At 52.5% G+C, this 27,966-nt stretch overlaps 1 protein-coding gene across 1 annotated transcript in view; it reads right to left on the bottom strand.

Annotated features, from left to right (window-relative positions):
- The window catches only part of LOC142251623 (tubulin alpha-3 chain-like), a 73,990-nt gene that overhangs the window by 38,501 nt on the left and 7,523 nt on the right, over positions 1 to 27,966 (bottom strand). The window contains exons 2-4 of the mRNA XM_075324593.1: positions 20,202 to 20,424; positions 19,694 to 19,842; positions 1,069 to 1,749 (exon numbers count right to left, since the gene is read on the bottom strand). Of these exons, the coding sequence (XP_075180708.1) occupies positions 1,069 to 1,749; positions 19,694 to 19,842; positions 20,202 to 20,424 (1,053 nt within the window). The remainder of the gene's footprint in view (positions 1 to 1,068; positions 1,750 to 19,693; positions 19,843 to 20,201; positions 20,425 to 27,966) is intronic.

Raw genomic sequence — 27,966 nt, 5'->3', positions numbered from 1 at the left:
TGCTCCGGCCCTCACAGCCGACGTCAGGCCAGCCGTCCCGCCCTTACCCCTGACAGGCAAGCCCGGGGGCGGGATTTTAGCTACTAGGCCGCGATGAAGCCGGGGACTAAATTTAAGACCGCGGCCGACAAGCAGGCTCGGTCGGCGCGGAAGTCCGCCGGTCTTCCGAAATCAGCAGCTGCTGCAGCGTCCGGGAATAAGGCGCTCCATGCACAGTCCCCATGGGGACACAGAGTACCTTATAGATGCAGGGCCCGATCCCTGAGGAAGAATATACTCCTGTCCAGCAGATTCCCACAGGGGCTGCGGAGGGAGCCCGGTCCCAGTGAATGGATGACCGGTTAGGATCCCACTTCTCCCAGAGCCACTAAGGGATGGTGAAGGAAAACGGCATGAGGCTCCGGCCTTTGTACCCGCAATGGGTACCTCAACCTTAACAGCACCGCCGACTTTAGTGGGGTGAGAAGGGAACATGCCGGGGGCCCCGTGGGGGTCCTCTTTTCTTCCAACCGATATAACTAATCTGAGAATGCACGAGTGGATGTGTGCCTCCTTCCACACAAAGCATAAAACTGAGGAGCCCGTGATGCACGGGAGGGTGTATAGGCAGAGGGGAGGGGTTACACTTTTAAAGTGTAATACTTTGTGTGGCCTCCGGAGGCAGAAGCTATACACCCAATTGTCTGGGTCTCCCAATGGAGCGACAAAGAAAAAGCGGGTAAAAACGCAGTGTGCGCACAGGGCCAAATGGAGTCTTCAGACTTGGTATATTGATGACCTTTCCTTGGCACGGACATGCCATCACTTTATTATCAGTAGGGTTATACTTCTAGGACCCCCCACAATCCTGAGACTGAAGGGGCTAAGATGTCAATGTGTAGGAAAATTAGTGAGGATCCGCTTCAATCTCACAATCTGCACCCCACTAGTCATGTGATGGTATATCTTTTCTATAGGCTTCACTTTATTATATGGGTTTTTCCACCAATCTAAATCTGTGCTAATATTATCGTCACTGGTAATGACACTTTCCATTTAGGCCGGTGTGGGTGGGTTTCTAATACTAACCTTGAATCCTGTTGGGCACCAGTCTACAAACTGAATAGTGCGTTTTGTCTTAATGGTTGCGATGGCGGCGTTGACATCCTTGGGGACCACGTCCCCCCTGTATAACATGCAGCAGGCCATGTATTTGCCGTGGCGGGGGTCACACTTCACCATCTGGTTTGCAGGCTCAAAGCAGGCATTGGTTATTTCAGCCACGGACAGCTGCTCGTGGTAGGCCTTCTCTGCAGAGATGACAGGCGCGTACGTGACCAGCGGGAAATGGATACGTGGATATGGAACCAGGTTTGTCTGAAATTCGGTGAGATCAACATTTAAAGCCCCATCAAACCTCAGCGAGGCAGTGATGGACGACACGATCTGCCCAATGAGACGGTTGAGATTTGTGTATGTTGGACGTTCAATGTCCAAGTTTCGGCGACAAATATCATAAATGGCCTCATTGTCCACCATAAAGGCACAATCTGAATGCTCCAGCGTGGTGTGTGTGGTCAGTATGGAGTTGTATGGCTCCACCACTGCTGTGGACACTTGCGGTGCTGGGTAGATTGCAAACTCAAGCTTGGACTTCTTGCCATAATCTATAGAGAGTCTCTCCATCAGAAGAGATGCAAATCCTGAGCCTGTGCCGCCTCCAAAGCTGTGGAAAATGAGGAAACCTTGTAATCCGGTGCACTGGTCAGCCTGCGAGAGAAGATAGTGCCATATTACACATAACGGTCATAACCAAAGCCTTCCATGTCCTCTATGTATAGATCAGTGCTGATCATAGGGGCCATAGAGGAGCCTCAGTCACCATCACAGCCCTGCGATCATGTAACACCAGCTTCATACAGTGCGTCCACCCATCTCCTGTATACACCGCACCTATATACAGCGTGTCCACCCATCTCCTGTATACACCGCACCTATATACAGCGTGTCCACCCATCTCCTGTATACACCGCACCTATATACAGCGTGTCCACCCATCTCCTGTATACACCGCACCTATATACAGCGTGTCCACCCATCTCCTGTATACACTGCACCTATATACAGCGTGTCCACCCATCTCCTGTATACACCGCACCTATATACAGCGTGTCCACCCATCTCCTGTATACACCGCACCTATATACAGTGTGTCCACCCATCTCCTGTATACACCGCACCTATATACAGCGTGTCCACCCATCTCCTGTATACACCGCACCTATATACAGCGTGTCCACCCATCTCCTGTATACACCGCACCTATACAGAGCGTGTCCACCCATCTCCTGTATACACCGCACCTATATACAGTGTGTCCACCCATCTCCTGTATACACCGCACCTATATACAGTGTGTCCACCCATCTCCTGTATACACCGCACCTATACAGAGCGTGTCCACCCATCTCCAGTATACACCGCACCTATATACAGTGTGTCCACCCATCTCCTGTATACACCGCACCTATACAGAGCGTGTCCACCCATCTCCTGTATACACCGCACCTATATACAGCGTGTCCACCCATCTCCTGTATACACCGCACCTATACAGAGCGTGTCCACCCATCTCCTGTATACACCGCACCTATATACAGTGTGTCCACCCATCTCCTGTATACACCGCACCTATATACAGCGTGTCCACCCATCTCCTGTATACACCGCACCTATATACAGCGTGTCCACCTATCTCCTGTATACACCGCACCTATATACAGCGTGTCCACCCATCTCCTGTATACACCGCACCTATATACAGCGTGTCCACCCATCTCCTGTATACACCGCACCTATATACAGTGTGTCCACCCATCTCCTGTATACACCGCACCTATATACAGTGTGTCCACCCATCTCCTGTATACACCGCACCTATATACAGTGTGTCCACCCATCTCCTGTATACACCGCACCTATATACAGTGCGTCCACCCATCTCCTGTATACACCGGACCTATATACAGTGCGTCCACCCATCTCCTGTATACACCGCACCTATATACAGTGTGTCCACCCATCTCCTGTATACACCGCACCTATGTACAGTGTGTCCACCCATCTCCTGTATACACCACACCTATATACAGTGCATCCACCCATCTCCTGTATACACCGCACCTATATACAGTGCGTCCACCCATATCCTGTATACACCGCACCTATATACAGTGTGTCCACCCATCTCCTGTATACACCGCACCTATATACAGCGTGCCCACCCATCTCCTGTATACACCGCACCTATATACAGTGTGTCCACCCATCTCCTGTATACACCGCACCTATATACAGCGTGTCCACCCATATCCTGTATACACCGCACCTATATACAGTGTGTCCACCCATCTCCTGTATACACCGCACCTATATACAGCGTGCCCACCCATCTCCTGTATACACCGCACCTATATACAGCGTGCCCACCCATCTCCTGTATACACCGCACCTATATACAGCGTGTCCACCCATCTCCTGTATACACCGCACCTATATACAGTGTGTCCACCCATCTCCTGTATACACCGCACCTATATACAGTGTGTCCACCCATATCCTGTATACACCGCACCTATATACAGCGTGTCCACCCATCTCCTGTATACACCGCACCTATATACAGCGCGTCCACCCATCTCCTGTATACACCGCACCTATATACAGCGCGTCCACCCATCTCCTGTATACACCGCACCTATATACAGTGTGTCCACCCATCTCCTGTATACACCGCACCTATATACAGTGTGTCCACCCATCTCCTGTATACACCGCACCTATATACAGTGTGTCCACCCATATCCTGTATACACCGCACCTATATACAGTGCGTCCACCCATATCCTGTATACACCGCACCTATATACAGTGCGTCCACCCATATCCTGTATACACCGCACCTATATACAGTGTGTCCACCCATCTCCTGTATACACCGCACCTATATACAGTGTGTCCACCCATCTCCTGTATACACCGCACCTATATACAGTGTGTCCACCCATCTCCTGTATACATCGCACCTATATACAGTGTGTCCACCCATCTCCTGTATACACCGCACCTATATACAGCGTGTCCACCCATCTCCTGTATACACCGCACCTATATACAGCGTGTCCACCCATCTCCTGTATACACCGCACCTATATACAGCGTGTCCACCCATCTCCTGTATACACCGCACCTATATACAGCGTGTCCACCCATCTCCTGTATACACCGCACCTATATACAGCGTGTCCACCCATCTCCTGTATACACCGCACCTATATACAGCGTGTCCACCCATCTCCTGTATACACCGCACCTATATACAGCGCGTCCATCCATATGCTGTATACACCGCACCTATATACAGTGTGTCCACCCATCTCCTGTATACACCGCACCTATATACAGTGTGTCCACCCATCTCCTGTATACACCGCACCTATATACAGCGTGTCCACCCATCTCCTGTATACACCGCACCTATATACAGCGTGTCCACCCATCTCCTGTATACACCGCACCTATATACAGTGCGTCCATCCATATGCTGTATACACCGCACCTATATACAGTGTGTCCACCCATCTCCTGTATACACCGCACCTATATACAGTGTGTCCACCCATCTCCTGTATACACCGCACCTATATACAGCGTGTCCACCCATCTCCTGTATACACCGCACCTATATAGTGTGGCCACCCATCTCCTGTATACACCGCACCGATATACAGTGTGTCCACCCATCTCCTGTATACGCCGCACCTATATACAGTGTGGCCACCCATCTCCTGTATACACCGCACCTATATACAGTGTGGCCACCCATCTCCTGTATACACCGCACCTATATACAGTGTGGCCACCCATCTCCTGTATACACCGCACCTATATACAGTGTGGCCACCCATCTCCTGTATACACCGCACCTATATACAGTGTGTCCACCCATCTCCTGTATACACCGCACCTATATACAGTGTGTCCACCCATCTCCTGTATACACCGCACCTATATACAGTGTGTCCACCCATATCCTGTCCACCGCCATTAACTTGAGAACGGCGGCAGCTATAGGCATAGAAGTGGTGTCTAGGTATAGTAAAGTAGCCATGCGCTACGCAATGAAGCCACCTATAGCGCCACCTGGTGGAAAACAACGGGCGTAGCATTTTTATCTCGAAAACGGAACAAAATAGAGACAAAAAGTGAATTACAAAGTTGTAGGGAATCATCAATTCAATACGAATCCACACCTTGCATACAGAAATGCTATGATATGAAACCCATGATCCCCCAAAGAAGGGAATTTTGTTTACTTACCGTAAATTCCTTTTCTTCTAGCTCCAATTGGGAGACCCAGACAATTGGGTGTATAGCTTCTGCCTCCGGAGGCCACACAAAGTATTACACTTAAAAGTGTAAGCCCCTCCCCTCTGCCTATACACCCCCCCGTGCATCACGGGCTCCTCAGTTTTGGTGCAAAAGCAGGAAGGAGGAAACATATAAATTGGTCTAAGGTAAATTCAATCCGAAGGATGTTCGGAGAACTGAAAACCATGAACCCAGAACAGTTCAACATGAACAACATGTGTACACAAAAGAACAACAGCCCGAAGGGCACAGGGGCGGGTGCTGGGTCTCCCAATTGGAGCTAGAAGAAAAGGAATTTACGGTAAGTAAACAAAATTCCCTTCTTCTTTGTCGCTCCATTGGGAGACCCAGACAATTGGGACGTCCAAAAGCAGTCCCTGGGTGGGTAAAAGAATACCTCGGTAATAGAGCCGTAACACGGCCCCTTCCTACAGGTGGGCAATCGCCGCCTGAAGGACTCGCCTACCTAGGCTGGCATCTGCCGAAGCATAGGTATGCACCTGATAGTGTTTCGTGAAAATGTGCAGACTCGACCAGGTAGCCGCCTGACACACCTGCTGAGCCGTAGCCTGGTGCCGCAATGCCCAGGACGCACCCACGGCTCTGGTAGAATGGGCTTTCAGCTCTGACGGAACCGGAAGCCCAGAAGAACGGTAGGCTTCAAGAATTGGTTCCTTGATCCACCGAGCCAAGGTTGACTTGGAAGCCTGCGACCCTTTACGCTGGCCAGCGACAAGGACAAAGAGCGCATCAGAACGGCGCAGGGGCGCCGTGCGAGAAATGTAGATTCTGAGTGCTCTCACCAGATCTAACAAGTGCAAATCCTTTTCACATTGGTGAATTGGATGAGGGCAAAAAGAAGGTAAGGAGATATCCTGATTGAGATGAAAAGGGGATACCACCTTAGGGAGAAAATCCAGAACCGGACGCAGAACCACCTTGTCCTGGTGAAACACCAGGAAGGGGGCCTTGCATGACAATGCTGCTAGCTCAGACACTCTCCGAAGTGAAGTGACTGCCACTAGGAAGACCACCTTCTGCGAGAGACGTGATAGAGAAATATCTCTCATTGGCTCGAAAGGTGGTTTCTGAAGAGCCGTTAGCACCCTGTTCAGATCCCAGGGTTCTAGCGGACGCTTGTAAGGAGGGACTATGTGGCAAACCCCCTGCAGGAACGTGCGTACCTGCGGGAGCCTGGCTAGACGCTTTTGAAAAAACACAGAGAGCGCCGATACTTGTCCCTTAAGAGAGCCGAGAGACAAACCCTTTTCCATTCCTGATTGAAGGAAGGAAAGAAAAGTGGGCAAGGCAAATGGCCAGGGAGTAAAACCATGATCAGAGCACCAGGATAAGAAGATCCTCCACGTCCTGTGGTAGATCTTGGCTGAAGTTGGTTTCCTGGCCTGTCTCATAGTGGCAATGACCTCTTGAGATAACCCTGAAGCCGCTAGGATCCAGGACTCAATGGCCACACAGTCAGGTTGAGGGCCGCAGAATTCAGATGGAAAAATGGCCCTTGAGACAGCAAGTCTGGTCGGTCTGGTAGTGCCCACGGTTGGCCCACCGTGAGATGCCACAGATCCGGGTACCACGACCTCCTCGGCCAGTCTGGAGCGACGAGGATGGCGCGGCGGCAGTCGGACCTGATCTTGCGTAACACTCTGGGCAGCATTGCCAGAGGAGGAAACACATAAGGTAGTCGAAACTGCGACCAATCCTGAACTAATGCGTCCGCCGCCAGAGCTCTGTGATCTTGAGACCGTGCCATGAATGCCGGGACTTTGTTGTTGTGCCGAGACGCCATGAGATCGACGTCCGGCGTTCCCCAGCGGCAACAGATCTCTTGAAACACGTCCGGGTGAAGAGACCATTCCCCTGCGTCCATGCCCTGGCGACTGAGAAAGTCTGCTTCCCAGTTTTCTACGCCCGGGATGTGAACTGCGGAGATGGTGGAGGCTGTGGCTTCCACCCACAGCAGAATCCGCCGAACTTCCTGGAAGGCTTGCCGACTGCGTGTGCCGCCTTGGTGATTGATATATGCCACCGCCGTGGCGTTGTCCGACTGAATTCGGATCTGGCTGCCTTCCAGCCACTGCTGGAACGCCTTCAGGGCTAGATACACTGCCCTTATCTCCAGAACATTGATCTGAAGAGAGGACTCTGGCTGAGTCCAGGTACCCTGGGCCCTGTGGTGGAGAAAGACCGCTCCCCACCCTGACAGACTCGCGTCCGTCGTGACCACAGCCCAGGATGGGGGCAGGAATGATTTCCCCTTCGACAGAGAAGTGGGAAGAAGCCACCACTGAAGGGAGGTTTTGGCTGCCCGCGAGAGGGAGACGTTCCTGTCGAGGGACATCGACTTTCTGTCCCATTTGCGGAGAATGTCCCATTGAAGTGGACGCAGATGAAACTGCGCAAAAGGAACTTCCTCCATTGCTGCCACCATCTTCCCTAGGAAGTGCATGAGGCGCCTCAAGGGGTGCGACTGGGCTCGAAGGAGAGATTGCACCCCTGTTTGTAGTGAACGCTGTTTGTCCAGCGGAAGCTTCACTATCGCTGAGAGAGTATGAAACTCCATGCCAAGATATGTCAGTGATTGGGCCGGTGACAATTTTGACTTTGGGAAATTGATGATCCACCCGAAACTCTGGAGAGTCTCCAGAGCAATGTTCAGGCTGTGTTGGCATGCCGCCCGAGAGGGGGCCTTGACAAGCAGATCGTCTAAGTAAGGGATCACCGAGTGTCCCTGAGAGTGTAGGACTGCTACCACTGTTGCCATGACCTTGGTGAAGACCCGTGGGGCTGTCGCCAGGCCGAAAGGCAGTGCCACGAACTGAAGGTGTTCGTCCCCGATGGCGAAACGCAGGAAGCGCTGATGCTCTGGTGCAATCGGCACGTGGAGATAAGCATCTCTGATGTCGATTGATGCTAGGAAGTCTCCTTGGGACATTGAGGCGATGACGGAGCGGAGAGATTCCATCCGGAACCGCCTGGTTTTCACGTGTCTGTTGAGCAGTTTTAGGTCCAGAACGGGACGGAAAGATCCGTCCTTTTTTGGCACCACAAACAAGTTGGAGTAAAAACCGTGACCCCATTGCTGAAGGGGGACAGGGATCACCACTCCTTCTGCCTTCAGAGTGCTCACCGCCTGAAGAAGAGCATCGGCTCGCTCGGGGGGCGGAGATGTTCTGAAGAAACGAGTCGGGGGACGAGAGCTGAACTCTATCCTGTAACCGTGAGACAGAATGTCTCTCACCCATCGGTCTTGGACATGTGGCAACCAGGCGTCGCAAAAGCGGGAGAGCCTGCCACCGACCGAGGATGCGGTTTGGTGAGGCCGAAAGTCATGAGGAGGCCGCTTTAGGAGCGGTTCCTCCGGCGGTCTTCTTAGGACGTGACTTAGACCGCCATGAATCGGAGTTCCTCTGACCCTTCTGTGGCCTGTTGGACGAGGAGAATTGAGATCTGGCTGAGGGCCGAAAGGACCGAAACCTCGATTGTACCTTCCTTTGTGGAGGTCTGTTTGGTTTGGACTGGGGTAAGGACGAGTCCTTTCCCTTGGATTGTTTAATGATTTCATCCAGTCGCTCGCCAAACAGGCGGTCGCCAGAAAATGGCAACCCGGTTAAGAACTTTTTGGAAGCAGCGTCTGCCTTCCATTCACGTAGCCACATGGCCCTGCGGACTGCCACCGAATTGGCGGATGCTACCGCCGTACGGCTCACAGAGTCCAGGACAGCATTCATGGCGTAGGACGCAAACGCCGACGCCTGAGAGGTTAAGGACACTACTTGCGGAGTAGAGGCACGTGTGACTGCATTAATCTCAGACTGACAAGCTGAGATAGCTTGGAGTGCCCATACGGCTGCGAATGCCGGAGCAAAGGACGCGCCAATAGCTTCATAGATGGATTTCATCAGGAGCTCTATCTGCCTGTCAGTGGCATCCTTGAGTGATGCACCATCTGCCACTGCAACTATGGATCTAGCCGCCAGTCTAGAGCCTGGAGGATCCACCTTGGGACACTGAGCCCAACCCTTGACTACGTCAGGGGGGAAGGGATAACGAGTGTCATTAAGGCGCTTAGTAAAGCGCTTATCTGGAAAGGCTCGGTGTTTCTGGACTGTATCTCTGAAGTCGGAGTGATCAAGAAACCCACTCCGTGGACGTTTGGGGAACCTAAAATGGAATTTCTCCTGTTGAGAAGCTGACTCCTCAATCGGAGGAGCTGGAGGAGAAAGATCCAACACCTGATTGATGGACGCTATAAGGTCGTTTACTATGGCGTCCCCTTCAGGTGTATCAAGGTTGAGAGCGGTGTCAGGATCAGAGCCCTGATCTGCCCCCTCCGCTTCATCCTCCAGAGAGTCCTCATGCTGAGACCCTGAGCAGTGTGATGAAGTCGAGGGAATTTCCCAGCGAGCCCGCTTAGTCGGTCTGGGACTGCGGTCCGTGTCAGAGTCCTCACCGTGGGACCTATGAGTCGCCCCAGGAGCACTTTGCTGCTCCAACTGAGGGGGGCCTGGGGTCAATGATTCAACTGTGCCCGGGGCCAGTGTTACCGGTCTGGACTGCAAAGCTTCTAGTATTTTAGCAGACCATTTATCCATAGACTCAGACAGTTTGTCAGCGAATACTGCAAACTCTGTCCCTGTCACCTGGACAGTGGCAGCAGGTGGTTCCACCTGGGCCGGGGGGTCCCACCAGTGGCAGAGGCTCCGGCTGAGTGAGTGTCACAGGGGCCGAACATTGCACACAATGAGGGTAGGTGGAACCTGCAGGTAGCATAGCCGCACATGAGGTACAGGTTGCAAAGTAAGCCTGTGCCTTGGCACCCTTGCTTTTTGCGGACGACATGCTGTTGTTGTTGTCTCCCCTCTGAAGTTCTCCAGCGTCTGAAGTGCTGACAGGAATGGCTGCCAGTGTTCTGAGAGGAGGAGGGAGCCGTGGGCGTGCCTCAGAAAGTGCGGGAATCTGGTGCCCCACGGTGCTCAGTGAGGGGGGAGGAGGATACAAAGTATGCTCCAGCCCTCAGCGCTGACGTCCAGTGCAGCGTCCCGCCCTTACCCCTGACTGGCAGGCCCGGGGGCGGGAGTATGCGGTACTAGGCCGCAAAAGCCAGGGACTAAAGTAATAAGCACGGCCGGCAAACAAGCGCGGTCAGCGCGGTAGTCCCGGCGCACTAACACACCCAGCAGCTGCTGCAGCGTCCATAACACAGGCGCTCTATGCGCCGTCCCCAAGGGGACACAGAGTACCTCAGAGTAGCAGGGCCTTGTCCCTGAAGATACCCGGCTCCTGTCCAGCAGATTCCCCCAGGGGCTGTGGAGGGAGCACGGTCCCAGTGCCTGGTGACCGATTAGGATCCCACTTCACCCAGAGCCCCTAAGGGATGGGGAAGGAAAACAGCATGTGGCTCCTGCCTATGTACCCGCAATGGGTACCTCAACCTTAACAGCACCGCCGACCAGAGTGGGGTGAGAAGGGAGCATGCTGGGGGCCCTGTTATGGGCCCTCTTTTCTTCCATCCGATATAGTCAGCAGCTGCTGCTGACTAAATTGTGGAGCTTGCGTGCATGTGTGCCTCCTTCGCACAAAGCATAAAAACTGAGGAGCCCGTGATGCACGGGGGGGTGTATAGGCAGAGGGGAGGGGCTTACACTTTTAAGTGTAATACTTTGTGTGGCCTCCGGAGGCAGAAGCTATACACCCAATTGTCTTGGTCTCCCAATGGAGCGACAAAGAAACATTGAATGCTGGTCACGCATATGGCGCTCATTAGTGTCCCCCGTCAGCTGCAATGCACATCTGGCCTCTGCACAGCATACTGTATCTTGCTGCACGCTGTGCAATATGGTGGTGACACGTCTGCACAAGCATCTGTGATACGTCGTCGTAGGTCCTGCAATGTTGGTGGAGGGGTCGCATACAACTGCTGTTTGATGTGACCTCACAGAAAGAAGTCCAATGGGGTCAGGTCAGGTGAGCGGAGGCCACCCCACACAGCCACCATACCCAATGACTTGTAGGAAGGTCTCCATGAGGTATCGCTTCACGTCCGCAGCCTTGTGAGGTTTACACCTTCTAATCATAGCATTTCTGTATGCAAGGTGTGGATTCCTATTGAATTGATGATGCCTACAACTTTGTAATTCACTTTTTTTCTCTATCTCGTTCCGTTTTAGAGATAAAAATGCTAACTCCGTTGTTTTCCACCAGGTGGCGCTATAGGTGGTGTCATTGCGTAGCGCATGGCTACTTTACTATACCTAGACACCACTTCTATGCCTATAGCTGCCGCCGTTCTCAAGTTAATGGCAGTGGACGGGATATGGGTGGACACACTGTATATAGGTGCAGTGTATACAGGGTATGGGTGGACGCACTGTATATAGGTGCGGTGTATACAGGATATGGGTGGACACACTGTATATAGGTGAGGTGTATAAAGGATATGGGTGGACACACTGTATATAGGTGCGGTGTATACAGGAGATGGGTGGACACACTGTATATAGGTGCGGTGTATACAGGAGATGGGTGGACACACTGTATAGAGGTGCGGTGTATACAGGATATGGGTGGACACACTGTATAGAGGTGCGGTGTATACAGGAGATGGGTGGACACACTGTATATAGGTGCGGTGTATACAGGAGATGGATGGACACACTGTATATAGGTGCGGTGTATACAGGATATGGGTGGACACACTGTATATAGGTGCGGTGTATACAGGAGATGGATGGACACACTGTATATAGGTGTGGTGTATACAGGATATGGGTGGACACACTGTATATAGGTGAGGTGTATACAGGATATGGGTGGACACACTGTATATAGGTGTGGTGTATACAGGATATGGGTGGACACACTGTATATAGGTGAGGTATATACAGGATATGGGTGGACACACTGTATATAGGTGCGGTGTATACAGGATATGGGTGGACACACTGTATAGAGGTGCGGTGTATACAGGATATGGGTGGACACACTGTATATAGGTGTGGTGTATACAGGAGATGGATGGACACACTGTATATAGGTGCGGTGTATACAGGATATGGGTGGACACACTGTATATAGGTGAGGTGTATACAGGATATGGGTGGACACACTGTATATAGGTGTGGTGTATACAGGATATGGGTGGACACACTGTATATAGGTGTGGTGTATACAGGATATGGGTGGACACACTGTATATAGGTGTGGTGTATACAGGATATGGGTGGACACACTGTATATAGGTGAGGTGTATACAGGATATGGGTGGACACACTGTATATAGGTGTGGTGTATACAGGATATGGTTGGACACACTGTATATAGGTGCGGTGTATACAGGATATGGGTGGACACACTGTATATAGGTGCGGTGTATACAGGATATGGGTGGACACACTGTATATAGGTGTGGTGTATACAGGAGATGGATGGACACACTGTATATAGGTGCGGTGTATACAGGATATGGGTGGACACACTGTATATAGGTGAGGTGTATACAGGATATGGGTGGACACACTGTATATAGGTGTGGTGTATACAGGATATGGGTGGACACACTGTATATAGGTGTGGTGTATACAGGATATGGGTGGACACTGTATATAGGTGTGGTGTATACAGGATATGGGTGGACACACTGTATATAGGTGAGGTGTATACAGGATATGGGTGGACACACTGTATATAGGTGTGGTGTATACAGGATATGGTTGGACACACTGTATATAGGTGCGGTGTATACAGGATATGGGTGGACACACTGTATATAGGTGTGGTGTATACAGGATATGGGTGGACACACTGTATATAGGTGCGGTGTGTACAGGATATGGTTGGACACACTGTATATAGGTGCGGTGTATACAGGATATGGGTGGACACACTGTATATAAGGCTGTTGAGGTCGGGTCTGGAGACCCCTGGCCGGGCTATTTGCTGACCGCGAATCTGATGTGTGACAGATCTAATACTAATTGTATAAGGTGCAAATTAGTGAAGACAAAACTGTTCAGTGCTCGGGACAAGCATTTTGATGCTTGGAAGTCAATGGGGGACCTGCATTTTTCAACAAGATTTTTCATAAAAATGCTCGAGTTCCCCATTGATTTCCGTTATACCCAGTAATCGATTACCAAGCATCAAAATGCTCATTACGAGCACTGAACAGTTCACTCATCACTTCCGCAAGAAGGGAATTTTGTTTACTTACCGTAAATTCCTTTTCTTCTAGCTCCTATTGGGAGACCCAGACAATTGGGTGTATAGCTTCTGCCTCCGGAGGCCACACAAAGTATTACACTTTAAAAGTGTAACCCCTCCCCTCTGCCTATACACCCTCCCGTGCATCACGGGCTCCTCAGTTTTGGTGCAAAAGCAGGAAGGAGGAAAAACTTATAAATTGGTCTAAGGTAAATTCAATCCGAAGGATGTTCGGAGAACTGAACCATGAACCAAAAGAACAATTCAACATGAACAACATGTGTACACAAAAGAACAACAGCCCGAAGGGAACAGGGGCGGGTGCTGGGTCTCCCAATAGGAGCTAGAAGAAAAGGAATTTACGGTAAGTAAACAAAATTCCCTTCTTCTTTGTCGCTCCATTGGGAGACCCAGACAATTGGGACGTCCAAAAGCAGTCCCTGGGTGGGTAAAGAATACCTCGATAAAAAGAGCTGAAACGGCCCCCTCTTACAGGTGGGCAACCGCTGCCTGAAGGACTCGCCTACCTAGACTGGCATCTGCCGAAGCATAGGTATGCACCTGATAGTGTTTCGTGAAAGTGTGCAGACTAGACCAGGTAGCCGCCTGACACACCTGCTGAGCCGTCGCCCGGTGCCGCAATGCCCAGGACGCACCCACTGCTCTGGTAGAATGGGCTTTCAGCCCTGAAGGAATCTGAAGCCCAGAAGAACGGTAGGCTTCAAGAATCGGTTCCTTGATCCACCGAGCCAAGGTTGACTTGGAAGCCTGCGAACCCTTACGCTGGCCAGCGACAAGGACAAAGAGCGCATCTGAACGGCGCAGGGGCGCCGTGCGAGACACGTAGAACCGGAGTGCTCTCACTAGATCCAAAGAGTGCAAATCCTTTTCACATTGGTGAATTGGATTAGGGCAAAATGAAGGCAAGGAGATATCCTGATTGAGATGAAAAGGGGATACCACCTTAGGGAGAAATTCCGGGACAGGACGCAGAACCACCTTATCCTGGTGAAACACCAGGAAGGGGGCTTTGCATGACAGCGCTGCAAGCTCCGACACTCTTCGGAGTGATGTAACTGCCACTAGAAATGCCACCTTCTGCGAAAGACGTGATAAAGAGACATCCCGCAGCGGCTCGAAAGGTGGTTTCTGAAGAGCCGTTAGCACCCCGTTAAGGTCCCAGGGTTCCAGCGGACGCTTGTAAGGTGGGACTATGTGGCAAACTCCCTGCAGGAACGTGCGGACCTGCGGAAGCCTGGCCAGGCGCTTTTGAAAAAATACGGAGAGCGCCGATACTTGTCCCTTGAGAGAGCCGAGTGACAAACCCTTGTCCATTCCAGATTGAAGGAATGAAAGAAAAGTGGGTAAGGCAAACGGCCATGGAGGAAAACCGTTATCAGAGCACCAGGATAAGAAGATCCGCCAAGATCTGTAATAGATCTTGGCGGACGTTGGCTTCCTGGCCTGTCTCATAGTGGCAATGACCTCTTGAGATAATCCTGAAGACGCTAGGAGCCAGGACTCAATGGCCACACAGTCAGGTTGAGGGCCACAGAATTCAGATGGAAAAACGGCCCTTGTGACAGCAAGTCTGGGCGGTCTGGAAGCGCCCACGGTTGACCCACCGTGAGTTGCCACAGATCCGGGTACCACAATCGCCTCGGCCAATCTGGAGCGACGAGAATGGCGCGACGACAGTCGGACCTGATCTTGCGTAACACTCTGGGCAGCATCGCCAGAGGAGGAAATACATAAGGCAGTCGAAACTGCGACCAATCCTGAACTAATGCGTCCGCCGCCAGAGCTCTGTGATCCTGAGACCGTGCCATGAAGGCCGGGACCTTGTTGTTGTGTTGTGACGCCATGAGATCGACGTCCGGCGTTCCCCAGCGGCGACAGATCTCTCGAAACACGTCTGGGTGAAGAGACCATTCTCCCGCATCCATGCCCTGACGACTGACAAAATCTGCTTCCCAGTTTTCTACGCCCGGGATGTACACTGCGGAGATCGTGGAGGCTGTGGCTTCCACCCACTGCAGAATCCGCCTGACTTCCTGGAAGGCTTGACGACTGCGCGTGCCGCCCTGATGGTTGATGTATGCGACGGCAGTGGCGTTGTCCGACTTTATACGGATCTGCCTGCCCTCCAGCCACCGATGGAAGGCCAATAAGGCTAGATACACTGCCCTTATCTCCAGAACATTGATCTGAAGGGATGACTATCGGAGTCCAGGTTCCCTGAGCCCTGTGGTGGAGGAAAACCGCTCCCCACCCTGACAGGCTCGCGTCCGTGGTGACCACAGCCCAGGTTGGGGGTAGGAAGGATCTTCCTTGCTATAGAGAATTGGGACGGAGCCACCACTGAAGAGACGTCTTGGTTGCAAGGGACAGAGAGACGTTCCTGTCGAGGGAAGTCGACCTCCTGTCCCATTTGCGGAGAATGTCCCATTGGAGTGGCCGCAGATGGAATTGCGCGAACGGCACTGCCTCCATCGCTGCCACCATCTTCCCCAGGAAGTGCATGAGGCGTCTCAAGGGGTATGACTGACCCCGAAGAAGAGATTGTATCCCTGCCTGCAGGGACAGCTGTTTGTCCAGCGGTAGCTTGACTACCGCTGACTGTGTATGAAACTCCATCCCGAGGTAAGTCAGTGATTGGGTCGGTGTCAACTGGGATTTTGGGAAGTTGATTATCCACCCGAACTGCTGGAGAGTCGCCAGAGCGACTGTAAGGCTGTGTTGACACGCCGCCCGAGAAGGTGCCCTGACTAGGAGATCGTCTAAGTAGGGAATCACCGAGTGGCCCTGAGAGTGTAGGACCGCCACAACGGATGCCATGACTTTGGTGAACACCCGTGGGGCTGTCGCCAGGCCGAAAGGCAATGCCACGAACTGAAGGTGCTCGTCCCCGATGGCAAAACGCAAGAAGCGTTGATGTTCGGGTGCGATCGGCACATGGAGATAAGCATCCTTGATGTCGATCGATGCTAGGAAGTCTCCTTGTGACATCGAGGCGATGACCGAGCGGAGAGATTCCATCCGAAACCGTCTGGTGCTCACGTGTCTGTTGAGCAGTTTGAGGTCCAGAACGGGACGGAATCATCCGTCCTTCTTTGGCACCACGAACAAGTTGGAGTAAAAGCCGCGACCATGTTCCCGAGGGGGAACAGGGATCACAACTCCTTCTGTCTTCAGAGTGTCTACTGCCTGAAAAAGTGCGTTGGTCCGAGCGGGGGGCGGAGAGGTTCTGAAGAAACGAGTCTGAGGACGAGAGCTGAACTCTATCCTGTAACCGTGAGACAGAATGTCTCTCACCCATCGGTCTTGAACATGTGGCCACCAGGCGTCGCAAAAGCGGGAGAGCCTGCCACCGACCGAGGATGCGGTTCGGGGATGCCGAGAGTCATGAGGAGGCCGCCTTGGAGGCAGCGCCTCCGGCGGCCTTTTGGGGGCGTGACTTAGACCGCTACGCATAGGAGTTCCTCTGGCCTTTCTCCGGCCTGCTGGACGAAGCGGATTGTGACTTGGCGGAGGGACGAAAGGACCGAAACCTCGATTGAATTTTCCGTTGCTGAGGTCTCTTAGGTTTGGACTGGGGTAAGGAGGAGTCCTTTCCCTTGGATTCCTTAATAATCTCATCCAATCGTTCGCCAAACAATCGGTCGCCAGAAAACGGCAAACCGGTTAAGAACCTCTTGGAGGCCGAGTCTGCCTTCCATTCGCGCAGCCACATGGCCCTGCGGACTGCCACAGAGTTAGCGGATGCCACCACTGTACGGCTAGCAGAGTCTAGGACTGCGTTCATGGCGTAGGAAGAAAAAGCTGACGCTTGAGAAGTCAGAGACGCAACCTGCGGAGCAGAATTACGTGTGACTGCATTAATCTCAGCCAGACAAGCTGAGATAGCTTGTAGTGCCCACACGGCTGCAAAGGCCGGGGCAAAAGACGCGCCTGTGGCTTCATAGATGGATTTCACCAGGAGCTCTATCTGCCTGTCAGTGGCATCCTTTAGCGATGAGCCATCTGCCACCGATACCACAGATCTAGCCGCCAATCTAGAGACTGGAGGATCCACCTTGGGACACTGAGCCCAACCCTTCACTACGTCAGAGGGGAAGGGGTAACGTGTGTCAGTAAGGCGCTTAGTAAAGCGCTTGTCCGGAACCGCTCTGGGCTTCTGGACAGCGTCTCTGAAGTTAGAGTGATCGAAAAACGCACTCCGTGTACGTTTGGGGAACCGAAACTGGTGTTTCTCCTGCTGAGAAGCCGGCTCCTCTACAGGTGGAGGCGGAAGAGACAGATCTAACACCTGGTTGATGGACGAGATAAGGTCATTTACTATGGCGTCCCCTTCAGGTGTATCAAGATTGAGGGCAACGTCCGGTTCAGAGCCCTGAGCTGCGACGTCCGCCTCGTCCTCCAGAGAGTCCTCGAGCTGGGAACCCGAGCAGCGTGAAGAAGTCGGGGAAGATTCCCAGCGGGCCCACTTAGTCGGTCTGGGACTGTGGTCCGGGCAGGAGTCCTCCGCGTGGGACCTAGGGCCCAACCTGGGAGCGCGCTGCGGCGCGGACCGAGAGGGGCCTGGAGGCGACGAGCTAACGGGGACCGGGGCCTGTGTAAGGACCGGTCTGGACGGCAAAGCTTCTAGCAGCTTGGCAGACCATTTGTCCATAGACTGAGCCATGGATTGTGAAAGTGACTCAGGGAGTTTCTCAGCAAACGCAGCAAACTCTGTCCCTGCCGCCTGGACAGGGGGAGCAGGGGGGTCTACCTGAGCGGAGTGGCCCACTAGTGACCGAGGCTCCGGCTGAGCAAGCGAAACAGGGGTCGAGCATTGCTCACAGTGAGGGTAGGAAGAACCCGCAGGTAACATAGCCCCACAAGAGGTACAGGTCGCAAAAAACCCCTGTGCCTTAGCACCTTTGCTCCTTGTGGACGACATGCTGTTGTCTCCTAGGAGAGTGATCACTGAGGGTATATGGGAAGGGGTATACAGCCCGACCGAACAGAAATATGTATATAAATACGTATCTATTCCGGCACCCTGGGGGGGACCAGCACCGGGTGACCGGTGTGGCTTACCGACCGCTAAAAAGCGGAGTGTGTGTCCTCCAGATTCCCTGCCTTAGGTCTCCCAGAGCTGCAGAGCTCTTCTCTGATAATCCTCCACCGGCAGAATGCCAAAAACATGGCTACCGGAGCTCTCAGGGGAGGAGTGGAGCCGTGGGCGGTGCTAGAAAAGTGCGGGAATCTAGGGTCCCCACAGTGATCAGTGAGGGGGGAGGAAACATACAGGATGCTCCGGCCCTCACATCCGACGTCAGGCCGGCCGTCCCGCCCTTACCCCTGACAGGCAGGCCCGGGGGCGGGATTTTTGCTACTAGGCCGCGATGAAGCCGGGGACTAAATTTAAGACCGCGGCCGACAAGCAGGCGCGGTCGGAGCGGAAGTCCGCCGGTCTTCACAAATCAGCAGCTGCTGCAGCGTCCGGGAAGAAGGCGCTCCATGCACAGTCCCCATGGGGACACAGGGTACCTTATAGATGCAGGGCCCGGTCCCTGAGGATGAATAGACTCCTGTCCAGCAGATTCCCACAGGGGCTGCGGAGGGAGCCCGGTCCCAGTGAATGGATGACCGGTCAGGATCCCACTTCTCCCAGAGCCACTAAGGGATGGTGAAGGAAAACGGCATGAGGCTCCGGCTTTTGTACCCGCAATGGGTACCTCAACCTTAACAGCACCGCCGACATAGTGGGGTGAGAAGGGAACATGCCGGGGGCCCCGTGGGGGTCCTCTTTTCTTCCAACCGATATAACTAATCTGAGAATGCATGAGTGGATGTGTGCCTCATTCCACACAAAGCATAAAACTGAGGAGCCCGTGATGCACGGGAGGGTGTATAGGCAGAGGGGAGGGGTTACACTTTTAAAGTGTAATACTTTGTGTGGCCTCCGGAGGCAGAAGCTATACACCCAATTGTCTGGGTCTCCCAATGGAGCGACAAAGAAATTAACACTAAATACATAAATGAGGACTCAGCAGCGCAGACAGTTGCTTTTGCCACTCACCAACTTGCGTATACGATCTAGGACCAAATCGACTATCTCCTTTCCGATGGTGTAATGTCCCCGAGCGTAGTTGTTGGCAGCATCTTCCTTTCCTGTGATGAGCTGTTCGGGGTGGAACAGTTGGCGGTATGTGCCGGTGCGCACCTCATCTGTACAGGAACGTATGTGATAAGTAACAACCCGTTATTCTGGGAGATACGCGACGTGATCTGAAGGCAGTGATCAGATCCGAGCTAATCTATATCCCGCCATAACTTCTGCTTTACTTATATATCTGGCTCTTTCTGACAATCAGACACTACTGATCTCTACATTCAAACAGAAATTGTTAGCGCAAATTCACGTATGTGAGGCTTTTCCCAAAATCTACAATTCAAGGGCTCAATTCAGCGGTAAAAATCTGCAGCAGAAATTCAGATGCTGAATGTCACCAGGACGTATCCTTGTCTGTTAATTTTACCTGTGAAAATGTCAGATGCTGGCGTCGCAGCCAAAAAGTACTACTTACCAACCACCGTGGGCTCCAGATCCACAAACACCGCCCTGGGGGAATGTTTTCCGGCTCCTGTCTCACTGAAGAATGTGTTGAACGAGTCGTCTCCTCCACCGATGGTTTTATCGCTGGGCATCTGTCCATCGGGCTGAATCCCATGTTCCAGGCAGAAGATCTCCCAGCATGCATTGCCAATCTGAACTCCGGCCTGGCCCACGTGGATAGAAATGCACTCACGCTGCGAGAAAAACAGATTCCTGTAGTCAATGTCGATGTTCTTTGAAATTTGTAAAACCAATATGTCTTTAAGGCTGCTGAACGCCGTGTGCACAGGGCCAGCAGCATGCAAATGTGGCCAGTGCCTAATGGTCTTGGGTTCGGGCAGCACCAAGAGGAAACTACCGGACCCACTCTGCCCAGGTCTGAATTTGCAATATTTGCTGTACATTGATGGCAGATGTCCACGCAATGGAGCAGAGACCAAAGAAAGGCAATTTAGGCTGGTTTCACACTACGTCTTTTTAACATCCGTCCTTAACGTTATTTTAGCGGACAAGCGGATCCAGTGCAAATGCGTTTTCATTTCAATGCATTTGCAATGGACTCGCGTTAACATCCGTTCACCTGCGTTTGCCTGCGTTATAGTGAGGATCCAGTGACTTGCAGTTTTTTAACATGTTTCAAAAACGCTACTTGTAGCGTTTTTGAGCTCCGTCCAAATACTGCAAATTGCTGGATCCTGACTATAACGCACGCAAACGCAGGTGAACGCTGGCGTGCTGATAGACAGGATCCTGCTTTTGTACTGAGCATGCCCAGAAAGTACTGAGCATGCCCAGAACCAGTCTCGCGTGATCTGTCTATCTCTCTACTCCCTCCCTCACCCTCTCTCTCTCTATCTCTGTCTTTCCCCCTTCCTCCCCTTCCTCTCTCCCCCACCTGAGAGCTGCGGACACTCGTAACCAAGGTAAATATCGGGTAACCACTTCTCTTAGTTACCCGATGTTTACGTTGGTTACGTGTGCAGGCAGCCCGGCTCCTAGCAGCTGCAGACACTCGTAACCAAGATAAATATCGGGTATCCAAGGCCGATGTTTACCTTGGTTACCAGCGTCTGCAGCTGTCAGAAGCCTCCTCCCAGTCTAGTTCCCCTCACTCCCGATCACATGACTCCAATGCCCGCCCCTAAACATCCAGTGCAGGATCCTGCAAAATAACAGATGCGTTTGCATACGTTATTTGCTGTAAAAGCAGGATCCGTACTTCCGCTAAAAAAACGTTTTCAGCGGATGTTAAAAAGACGTAGTGTGAAACTAGCCTTAGCCTCTTAAAGTAGTTGTTCACCACTCAGACAACTCCTTCTCAATCACTGTTTCACATGTTATTTGTTTTTTTTTTTTTTAGAAAATAACATATTTGGTATAAATTTTAGAACTAATAAAATCTAAGAATAACTACATACCAAAATGAAAAAGAAGGGAATTTTGTTTACTTACCGTAAATTCCTTTTCTTCTAGCTCCAATTCGGAGACCCAGACAATCGGGTGTATAGCTTCTGCCTCCGGAGGCCATACAAAGTATTACACTTAAAAGTGTTAAGCCCCTCCCCTTCTGCCTATACACCCCCCCATGCATCACGGGCTCCTCAGTTTTGGTGCAAAAGCAGGAAGGAGGAAACTTATAAATTGGTCTAAAGTAAAATCAATCCGAAGGAAGTTCTGAAAACTGAAAACCATTCAACATGAACAACATGTGTACACAAAGAACAACAGCCCGAAGGGAACAGGGGCGGGTGCTGGGTCTCCCAATTGGAGCTAGAAGAAAAGGAATTTACGGTAAGTAAACAAAATTCCCTTCTTCTTTGTCGCTCCATTGGGAGACCCAGACAATTGGGACGTCCAAAAGCAGTCCCTGGGTGGGTAAAATAATACCTCGTAATAGAGCCGTAAAACGGCCCCTTCCTACAGGTCGGCAACCGCCGCCTGAAGGACTCGCCTACCTAGGCTGGCATCCGCCGAAGCATAGGTATGCACCTGATAGTGTTTCGTGAAAGTGTGCAGACTCGACCAGGTAGCCGCCTGACACACCTGTTGAGCCGTAGCCTGGTGCCGCAAAGCCCAGGACGCACCCACGGCTCTGGTAGAATGGGCCTTCAGCCCCAAGGGAACCGGAAGCCCAGAAGAACGGTAGGCTTCGAGAATTGGTTCCTTGATCCACCGAGCCAAGGTTGATTTGGAAGCCTGTGACCCTTTACGCTGGCCAGCGACAAGGACAAAGAGTGCATCCGAGCGGCGCAGGGGCGCCGTACGAGAAATGTAGAGTCTGAGTGCTCTCACCAGATCCAACAAGTGCAAATCCTTTTCACATTGGTGAACTGGATGAGGACAAAAAGAAGGTAAGGAGATATCCTGATTGAGATGAAAGGGGGATACCACCTTAGGGAGAAATTCCGGAACCGGACGCAGAACCACCTTGTCCTGGTGAAACACCAGGAAAGGAGCTTTGCATGACAGCGCTGCTAGCTCAGACACTCTCCGAAGTGATGTGACTGCTACTAGGAAGACCACTTTCTGCGAAAGGTGTGAAAGAGAAATATCCTTCATTGGCTCGAAAGGTGGTTTCTGAAGAGCCATCAGCACCCTGTTCAGATCCCAGGGTTCTAACGGACGCTTGTAAGGAGGGACGATGTGACAAACCCCCTGCAGGAACGTGCGTACCTGTGGAAGTCTGGCTAGGCGCTTCTGAAAAAACACAGAGAGCGCTGAGACTTGTCCCTTAAGGGAGCCGAGCGACAAACCCTTTTCCAGTCCAGATTGAAGGAAGGACAGAAAAGTGGGCAAGGCAATTGGCCAGGGAGTAAAACCCTGATCAGAGCACCAGGATAAGAATATCCTCCCCGTCCTGTGGTAGATCTTGGCGGACGTTGGTTTCCTAGCCTGTCTCATAGTGGCAATGACCTGTTGAGATAACCCTGAAGACGCTAGGATCCAGGACTCAATGGCCACACAGTCAGGTTGAGGGCCGCAGAATTCAGATGGAAAAACGGCCCTTGAGACAGCAAGTCTGGTCGGTCTGGTAGTGCCCACGGTTGGCCCACCGTGAGATGCCACAGATCCGGGTACCACGACCTCCTCGGCCAGTCTGGAGCGACGAGGATGGCGCGGCGGCAGTCGGACCTGATCTTGCGTAACACTCTGGGCAGCAGTGCCAGAGGAGGAAACACATAAGGGAGCTGAAACTGCGACCAATCCTGAACTAAGGCGTCTGCCGCCAGAGCTCTGGGATCTTGAGACCGTGCCATGAATGCCGGGACCTTGTTGTTGTGCCGAGACGCCATTAGGTCGACGTCCGGCGTACCCCAGCGGCAACAGATCTCTTGAAACACGTCCGGGTGAAGGGACCATTCCCCTGCGTCCATGCCCTGGCGACTGAGAAAGTCTGCTTCCCAGTTTTCTACGCCCGGGATGTGAACTGCGGATATGGTGGAGGCTGTGGCTTCCACCCACAGCAGAATCCGCCGGACTTCCTGGAAGGCTTGCCGACTGCGTGTTCCGCCTTGGTGGTTGATGTATGCCACCGCGGTGGAGTTGTCCGACTGAATTCGGATCTGCTTGCCTTCCAGCCACGGCTGGAACGCCTTTAGGGCAAGATACACTGCCCTTATCTCCAGAACATTGATCTGAAGGGAGGACTCTGGCTGAGTCCAGGTACCCTGAGCCCTGTGGTGGAGAAAAACCGCTCCCCACCCTGACAGACTCGCGTCCGTCGTGACCACCTCCCAGGATGGGGGTAGGAAGGATTTCCCCTTCGACAATGAAGTGGGAAGAAGCCACCACCGAAGGGAGGTTTTGGCTGCCTGAGAAAGGGAGACGTTCCTGTCGAGGGACGTCGACTTCCTGTCCCATTTGCGGAGAATGTCCCATTGAAGGGGACGCAGGTGAAACTGCGCAAAAGGAACTGCCTCCATTGCTGCCACCATCTTCCCTAGGAAGTACATGAGGCGCCTCAGGGGGTGTGACTGACCATGAAGGAGAGATTGCACCCCTGTCTGTAGTGAACGCTGTTTGTCCAGCGGAAGCTTCACTATCGCTGAGAGAGTATGAAACTCCATGCCGAGATATGTCAGTGATTGGGCCGGTGTCAGATTTGACTTTGGAAAATTGATGATCCACCCGAATCTCTGGAGAGTTTCCAGAGCAATGCTCAGGCTGTGTTGGCATGCCACTCGAGAGGGTGCCTTGACAAGCAGATCGTCTAAGTAAGGGATCACCGAGTGTCCCTGAGAGTGTAGGACTGCTACCACTGTTGCCATGACCTTGGTGAAGACCCGTGGGGCTGTCGCCAGGCCGAAAGGCAGTGCCACGAACTGAAGGTGTTCGTCCCCTATGGCGAAACGCAGGAAGCGCTGATGCTCTGGTGCAATCGGCACGTGGAGATAAGCATCTTTGATGTCGATTGATGCTAGGAAATCTCCTTGGGACATTGAGGCGATGACGGAGCGGAGCGATTCCATCCGGAACCGCCTGGTTTTTACGAGTTTGTTGAGCAGTTTTAGGTCCAGAACAGGACGGAAAGATCCGTCCTTTTTTGGCACCACGAACAAGTTGGAGTAAAAACCGTGACCCTGTTGCTGAAGAGGAACAGGGATCACCACTCCTTCTGCCTTCAGAGTGCACACCGCCTGAAGAAGAGCCTCGACTCTGTCGGGGGGCGGAGATGTTCTGAAGAATCGGGACGGAGGACGAGAGCTGAACTCTATCCTGTAACCGTGAGACAGAATGTCTCTCACCCAACGGTCTTGTACCTGTGGCAGCCAGGTGTCGCAAAAGCGGGAGAGCCTGCCACCGACCAAGGATGCGGTGTGAAGAGGCCGAAAGTCATGAGGAGGCCGCTTTGGGAGTGGTTCCTCCGGCGGTCTTTTTAGGGCGTGACTTAGACCGCCAAGAATCGGAGTTCGTCTGACCCTTCTGTGGCCTGTTGGACGAGGAGAATTGAGACCTGCCCGCGGACCGAAAGGACCGAAACCTCGATTGTACCTTCCGTTGTTGAGGTCTGTTTGGTTTGGACTGGGGTAAGGATGAGTCCTTTCCCTTGGATTGTTTAATGATTTCATCCAATCGCTCACCAAACAAGCGGTCGCCAGACAATGGCAAACCGGTTAAGAACTTTTTGGAAGCAGAGTCTGCCTTCCATTCACGTAGCCACATGGCCCTGCGGACTGCCACTGAATTGGCGGATGCTACCGCCGTACGGCTCGCAGAGTCCAGGTCAGCATTAATGGCGTAGGACGCAAACGCCGACGCCTGGGAGGTTAAGGACACCACCTGCGGAGTAGAGGCACGTGTGACTGCATTAATCTGCGAGTGACAAGCTGAGATAGCTTGGAGTGCCCATACGGCAGCGAATGCCGGAGCAAAGGACGCGCCGATAGCTTCATAGATGGATTTCAACCAGAGCTCCATCTGTCTGTCAGTGGCATCTTTGAGTGAAGCCCCATCTTCCACTGCAAGTATGGATCTAGCCGCCAGTCTGGAGATTGGAGGATCCACCTTGGGACACTGAGCCCAACCCTTGACAACGTCAGGTGGGAAGGGATAACGTGTGTCCTTAAGGCGCTTTGAAAAGCGCTTATCTGGACAAGCTTGGTGTTTCTGGACTGCCTCTCTGAAGTCGGAGTGATCCAGAAACATACTCATTGTACGCTTGGGAAACCTAAAACGGAATTTCTCCTGCTGAGAAGCTGACTCCTCCACCGGAGGAGCTGAGGGAGAAATATCCAACATACGATTGATGGTCGCTATAAGGTCATTCACTATGGCGTCACCTTCAGGTGTATCTAGGTTGAGAGCGGCTTCAGGATCAGAATCCTGATCTGCCACCTCCGCTTCATCCTCTAGAGAGTCCTTGCTGAGACCCTGAGCAGTGTGATGAAGTCGAGGGAGGCTCCCAGCGAGCCCGCTTAGGCGGTCTGGGACTGCGGTCCGTGTCAGAGACCTCACCTTGGGACCTATGAGTCACCCCAGGAGCACTTTGCTGCTCCAACAGAGGGGGGCCTGGGGTCAATGATTCAACAGTGCCCGGGGCCTGTGTTACCGGCCTGGACTGCAAAGCTTCTAGTATCTGAGCAGACCATTTATCCATACTCTCAGAAAGTTTGTCAGCGAATACTGCAAACTCCGTCCCTGTCACCTGGATAGTGGTAGCAGGTGGATCCACCTGGGCCACCAGTTGCAGAGGCTCCGGCTGAGTAAGTGCCGCAGGGGCCGAGCATTGCACACAATGAGGGTAGGTGGAACCTGCCGGTAGCATAGCCGCACATGAGGTACAGGTTGCAAAGTAAGCCTGTGCTTTGGCACCCTTGCTTTTTGCGGACGACATGCTGTTGTCTCCTCTGAGTACAATCCGGGAGGGTATATAGCCAAAAACCAACAGTGCGACCGTACAGAGTAAATGTATAGCATATAAGCATATATATATATATATACACTTCGGCACTCAGTGGGGCCAGCACCTAGAAACAGGTGCTGCTTACCGACCGCCCAAAGCGGTTGTGTGACCACCAGATTCCCTGCCTGGGCCTCCCAGAGCCGTGTTGTCTCTCCTCTCCAGCTTCAGAAGTGCTGACAGGAATGGCTGCCGGCGTTCTGTGAGGAGGAGGGGGCCGTGGGCGTGCCCTAGAAAGTGCGGGAATCTGGTGCCCCACTGTGCTCAGTGAGGGGGGAGGAGGATACAAAGTATGCTCCAGCCCTCAGCGCTGACGTCCAGTGCAGCGTCCCGCCCTTCCCCTGACTGGCAGGTCTGGGGGCGGGAATATGCGGTACTAGACCGCAGAAGCCGGGGACTAAAGTTATAAGCGCGGCCGGCAAACAAGCGCGGTCAGCGCGGTAGTCCCGGCGCACTAACACACCCAGCAGTGCTGCAGCGTGTATGACACAAGCGCTCCATGCGCCGTCCCCAAGGGGACACAGAGTACCTCACAGTAGCAGGGCCTTGTCCCTGAAGATACCCGGCTCCTGTCCAGCAGATTCCCCAGGGGCTGCGGAGGGAGCACGGTCCCAGTGCCTGGAGACCGATTAGGATCCCACTTCACCCAGAGCCCTTAAGGGATGGGGAAGGAAAACAGCATGTGGGCTCCAGCCTATGTACCCGCAATGGGTACCTCAACCTTAACAAACACCGCCGACCAGAGTGGGGTGAGAAGGGAGCATGCTGGGGGCCCTGTTATGGGCCCCCTTTTCTTCCATCCGATATAGTCAGCAGCTGCTGCTGACTAAATTGTGGAGCTTGCGTGCATGTGTGCCTCCTTCGCACAAAGCATAAAAACTGAGGAGCCCGTGATGCACGGGGGGGTGTATAGGCAGAAGGGGAGGGGCTTTACACTTTTAAGTGTAATACTTTGTGTGGCCTCCGGAGGCAGAAGCTATACACCCGATTGTCTGGGTCTCCCAATGGAGCGACAAAGAAAAAACATATATCTATCTATATCTATATATATATATATAAATTGAATAAAACAAGATCTGAAAGTCATATGGATCCCGAAAGGTAGTGATAAAGTCTACAGCTCACGCCCAAAAAAAAGTGCTCATACACCTTTATCAAATGAAAATTACACCGGCCATAGACCTCTATGGTGACACCTGCATAGACCTCTGTGATGACACCTGCCATAGACCTCTATGGTGACACCTGCCATAGACCTCTGTGATGACACCTGCCATAGCCCTCTGTGGTGACACCTGCCATAGACCTCTATGGTGACACCTGCCATAGACCTCTG

The sequence above is a fragment of the Anomaloglossus baeobatrachus genome, chromosome 9, assembly GCF_048569485.1.
Source record: "Anomaloglossus baeobatrachus isolate aAnoBae1 chromosome 9, aAnoBae1.hap1, whole genome shotgun sequence".
Lineage (NCBI taxonomy): Eukaryota > Metazoa > Chordata > Amphibia > Anura > Aromobatidae > Anomaloglossus > Anomaloglossus baeobatrachus.
Note: the sequence above shows the minus strand (reverse complement) of the source record. Positions and strands in the feature narration are given on the sequence as shown.